The sequence below is a fragment of the Wasmannia auropunctata genome, unplaced genomic scaffold (genome assembly GCF_000956235.1).
Source record: "Wasmannia auropunctata unplaced genomic scaffold, wasmannia.A_1.0 LD335769.1, whole genome shotgun sequence".
NCBI lineage: Eukaryota > Metazoa > Arthropoda > Insecta > Hymenoptera > Formicidae > Wasmannia > Wasmannia auropunctata.
The window spans coordinates 14,025-19,354 of NW_012027121.1; the positions used below are offsets into that span (position 1 = coordinate 14,025).

At 43.2% G+C, this 5,330-nt stretch overlaps 1 protein-coding gene across 1 annotated transcript; it reads left to right on the plus strand.

The window, feature by feature from the left end:
- The first annotated feature begins 345 nt into the window (after positions 1-345).
- Positions 346-4,794, plus strand: LOC105456085 (zinc finger protein 615-like). Its single transcript, XM_011699861.1, has 3 exons — positions 346-612; positions 1,180-2,691; positions 2,892-4,794. The coding sequence occupies exons 1-3, from the start codon at positions 445-447 to the stop codon at positions 3,705-3,707; spliced, it is 2,496 nt and encodes an 831-aa protein (XP_011698163.1). The 5' UTR covers positions 346-444; the 3' UTR covers positions 3,708-4,794.
- Positions 4,795-5,330: the final 536 nt, after the last annotated feature.

The window sequence follows — 5,330 nt, forward strand, 5'->3', positions numbered from 1 at the left end:
CGTCTAAAAGACAGACATAAGACGTCTTTAAGACGTCTTAAAGATGTCTTTTAGTAAATCTTTTTGGACGTCCGAAACATTTTAAGACGTCTTTTAGTCGTCTTTAAGACGTTTTATTGTTCACTGGGTAGGTACTAAACATTCTTAACTTTTATCTTTTTAACTAGCCACTACCCAACCCTGCTAATACATAAAAATATTTTTTAATTATACGAATCTGACATTATAATTTTCCGGATTTTCTCTGTTCTGAAGAAACGAAAGTTCCCGCGGTGCGGCGCGGCGCGTCGCGGCGTCGATCTATCGAGACTCGATAGATCGGTCGATCGGCGAGTCCGAGCCGAAATGGCGGCCGCGCAGTGGTACGTAGCAGCGCAGGGACTGGCCGTATAAGCCGTATTGTCCCGCGGCCCGCGGGTCAACCGATCGCCGCTTTCGTATCCGATGGCAGTCCCGAGCGATGACGCGATGGTGAATAGCACGGCCGCAGACGCCTCGGGACGGCTCGTGGGCGACGAGTGCCGCATCTGCCTCAAGTCCTGCACGGAGGCATGCCAGCTCTTCCGCGACGGCGGTATATCGGAGAAGCTGATGGCCCTCGCCGCCGTGCAGGTTAGCACTCTCTTCTCCTTTCTCGCTTCCAGTCCTCTTTCGCAGCCTTATCTCGGGAACGAAGAAAGCCGCGACACTTGAACACTTCGCGTCTGCATTTCTCCGCGTCGCACCCGCGCTCGATGTTCTCGAACCCGCGTTCGGGTTTTCGGAGGATTTCTACCTGTTTCGCGCGTTGGATACTCTCGATACCAACAACGCCGTTGTTTCGACTGGAGTGACTAGACGAGTGTTGTTCTCTGTTAACGTGGACGTTTTCCTCGTCAATACAGAATTGACAGGGGTTTTTCGGAGCCAGGAATCGTTCGGGGGAATATATCTCGCGACCGTTTTTCTTTATTTCAATGTAAACTCGATCGCACAAGAGTAATTCTGCTTTACAATCTTGCAAACTTTAGCTTCTTCCTGCGATGTAAACAATGACACACAAGCTGCAATGTTGCTAGACATATATGTATATATACAGTGACACGTATATACATGTATATATATGTTTTATTCCTCTTTCACAAAATAATAATTTTGCGATACGAAGCTATTGTTGAGAATTTTTTTTATAAATTGCAGGTGGAGGAAGGAGACGGTCTGCCAGCTTATATCTGTTTGGCTTGCAATCATTTGCTTGACGTGTCCTACGACTTCCGATGCCAGATTCAGAATTCCGACGTGAGGCTACGGCAGATCCTGAAGCTACAGGTTCAGCCTATGCTGCAAGATAAACATGCGAAAGATGCCATGATAATCAAGGATATCGCAGATGCCGTATCCGACGTAGTGTCTTGTAAAAAAGATAATCACGTCTTAGAGCAGGATATTTATGTCTCGTCTCATGATATTGTTATGTTCGACAGTACTGCCGTTCAGTCTGATGCGGTGATTAACGATGAATCTCACATAAGTCACAAGTTTATGGAAAAGACGGAGGAAATTGTAGAGCCAAGTGAAAAGGATGCGCTGCTGCATGTTAAAGAGAATGTACATAACGAGGTAATTCAAGTGTCCTTGTGTCATGAGGCACATATGGATGATGCGATTGCCGATCATTCGGATCGACTGTCCAGTTCAACAACAGAGGACAGATGCGTCAAGCAAGAGGAATTGATGATACCTGAAGATAATGAGACATCGGGAAACTTAATGGACGAAAATCGGGAAGACACATTGAAGATTGAAGTTAGGAATGACATGTTGGAGAACTTCAATGACCACGACGTGACGAAGGAGATGCTGGAAACGGACAATCAGGACGCGAAAGGCGTCGCGAACTGCAGCGACGACGAGGAGAAGCCGCTCATAAGCAGGACCAGACAGAAGTGCCTGTACTGCATCAAGTCGTTCGCGACGAAGGTGGCGTTGCAGCGGCACATGAACGTGCACAAGCACAAGACAAAGCTGCGTTACGTGTGCGTCGTGTGCGACAAGCAGTTCTCGAATATCGACAAGTTGAAAAGCCACATGCTCACGTGCCACGAGACCCAGGCGACCCAGGATGGTAAAGCGACGCAGGACGACAAGAAGGTGAATAAAGTGTCGGCGAAAGTCACTAGAAGCGGCAACCATGTGGTGGTGGTGGACGGCACGAGGGAGGAGAAGAAGAACTTCAAGTTCACGTGCAAGGTCTGTGCGAAGCAATTCATATATCAGAAATCCTTTGTGTCTCACGCCAAGAGCCATCCCGAGTACAATATGGACAACACCGAGGACGTGCACGATCAGTCCGCGAATAATATGACGAGCGAGCAGAAAGAGAGGATGCCAATGTTCAGGGAAAACGAGTCCGAGGAAGAGGAGGAGGAGGAGGATGACGACGACAGTGATTTGCCGATCGAAAGTTTACAGTGTACTCAGTGTGGCAAGCTTTTCGCTACGAAGAGGAATCTGAAGAGGCACATCTCGACGCATAGCGGCTTGAAGTTCAACTGCTCGACGTGCGGGAAAGGATTTTCGAGGATCGACAAGCTGAAGGATCACGAGCAATCGAAACACAAAGAGGAAATATTCGGCAACACCGACGACGAGGACGATGACGAGGAGGATAACGAGAGCAAAGTCAACGAGAATTCCGAGAATCGAAAGAAGGCGAGTTTATTTTCTACGGGTTCTATATATTTATTATATTTGTTTAAAAATATTCATGGAACGATTATGTTTATTACAATTCTTGTGCATGTAATATATGATAATTAAAATTAAGTTACGTCAATCACATTTTTATTTCCATAAAAATCTGCATCTCTAACAACAACTGCAGCTCTAACTGATTTGTTTTCTCGTTGCAGGACCGACACAACAGGCCGCACAAGTGCGCGCTCTGTCCAAAGGCGTTCGCGCAGGCTCAATCTCTGGCAAACCACGTGGAGAGGCATAAACGGGTAAAGGACACGCAGAAACGGTTTCTCTGCGAGAAATGCAGCAAATGTTTCGCTCAGAGTGGCTCGCTGGTGGCGCATATGCGCACGCACACCGGCATCAAGCCGTACGTGTGCAACGTGTGCGAGCGTGCCTTCACCAAGAGCACGTATCTGCAGCTGCATCTGCGAACTCACAGCGGTGAGAAACCGTACATCTGCCAGTACTGCAGCAGGGCGTTCGCCCGGGCCAACACCCTGGCGCGGCACATCACGATGCACACCGGCGAGGCCAAGTATCACTGCAACATCTGCACCAAGTCCTTCCGACGGTTGACCTCGCTGAACGAGCACACGTACACGCACACCGGTCAACGGCCGTACGCGTGCAAGCTCTGCACAAAGAGGTACAATAACGCCGGCTCGCTGTACGCTCACACGAAGAAGTGCAGGGCGCAGCAGTTGTCCAGCTCGACGACGACCGCGTTCGCGGTGTCCACGGCGGACAGCGCGCCGCAGCAGAACGACGCGTCCATGCCCCAACTGCTGATCTATTCCCAGAGGAAGTTGGAAGAGGCGACCGTCGGTCAGGTCGTGTCCACGCCGCAGTACATGGTAACAAATGTGCACAATCAAAAAACGGTGCCAGCCAACGTGATCCAACCGTTCACTGTCGAGGACCCGAATGTGTATAATTCAAAACAGTTTAAGAACTCGTATTACGCTATTTATCCAAACATGCAATAGTGCGTCAATGCGTCAATCACGTCCGATTGCCGAATTGATTGTCTTCGCCCAGTGATTTTGTTCCATATTAAAAATTACACTGACAATCTGAGATATTACGATACGAAGAAAGAATCGGGAAAGAGAGAGATGAACAATGTTCTGTCAGTGGATCTAGGAAGCTCAAGAAATATGTTAAATAATGCAGTGTTAAATAATGTTTAAAATTGCTTACTATACATGGAGAGAGAGAGAAGAGATTTTGTGACTAATTCGAAAGTCGAAGATTGAATTCATTAACAAATCAAAAACATATTTTTCATTTGAATATGAAAGATTTCAATCTATTGATTAAGAGTTATAGTATACACGTTACTATGAAAGAATTCGCCGAATGGCGCTTATCTTTGAATATCGGACATGTGAGTGCAGTAGTGTTTCACGGATGACTCAGGTTATAGAAATTAGAAGGTCTCGATATAACAATGTACAAAATATAATGAAAAAGAATGATGTTGAAATTAAAAGAAGTTAGAGATATCGGTAATCTACATAAAATTTGTATTAGAGGTACGCAAATCGCAAGGTTTTTTTGACGATGAATTGAATTGAATTTTCCTTTATTCGAATCCGAATCGGACAAAATTCTATCCTAATCGAATCTTTGAAACATAACTTGTAATTAACAACATAATTATTGTTAAGTTGAATTTTAATTACAAGGTGTTCCTTAAGTGTACTCGTACATTGCCATACTCAAGGAGGCAATTCTTTGGTGTTTTCTTAGATTCGAAATTTTTTAATAGTTCGGATTCGAGTCATAGAGATTCAAATCCTAATCGAATTGAATCGTACTTGATTCGATTCAATTCGATTCGTATTTAAAGAGCATCTCTCTAATTTGTATAAATAAATTCATGGGCATGAAGCTAGAATGACTGGACTGATTCGTATTATTAAATGAAAAGAATAAGATTTAGTAAATATAATCTTGATTACGTTATGTTATTAACTTAGCTTTGAATGTGTCAAACAAAGGGCGATATATTTCCAAATAATCTGAAATAATGTAAATAATAAAAAAATATATATATTTTTGTAATATCTACACGTTGCGTTATTATTAGGAAAATACTACCGATTTTAAACCTGTTAAAATTGAATACTTATAAAATTGAAGAAAATAACGTTTTATACGTAAAGATTACACTCAAGCAATTTAAAATATTAGATTGAGATGTTACATTAAATTAAGTAATTTATTCTCAATTTTCTTTTTTTATTTAGATTTTACAAATAGCATTGATAATATATATTCTATACTATAGTGAGAAAGGGAGAGAGAGAGAGATTACTTGGAAATCTGTTTTTGGCTTCGTTCCGATATTCACTACAAGTACTGAAAATCTATTCTACATAAGTCACAAACGCACAATGCGGAGAAAAAAAAGAACGAAACGTCAAAAAATAAAAGAAAAGAAAGAGAGAAACGTCCGCGTTTGCGTTTGCGTTTTGCATTTGCGACTTATGTAGATGGGGCTTAATATACGTCACATGCATTATAAATTTTCAACACTGACAGTGAATATCGGAACACAGTCTTTGATAGCTTCAAATTCCTGAAATTTGTTGTAATATTAGATT

Excerpts from the sequence above, each read along its gene's own strand:
- LOC105456085 (XM_011699861.1), top strand. The coding sequence starts at position 445 with ATGGCAGTCCCGAGCGATGACGCGATGGTGAATAGCACGGCCGCAGAC. Across the intron at positions 613-1,179 it reads TGGCCCTCGCCGCCGTGCAG|GTGGAGGAAGGAGACGGTCT; the intron begins GTTAGCACTCTC and ends TATAAATTGCAG. Across the intron at positions 2,692-2,891 it reads ATTCCGAGAATCGAAAGAAG|GACCGACACAACAGGCCGCA; the intron begins GCGAGTTTATTT and ends TTCTCGTTGCAG.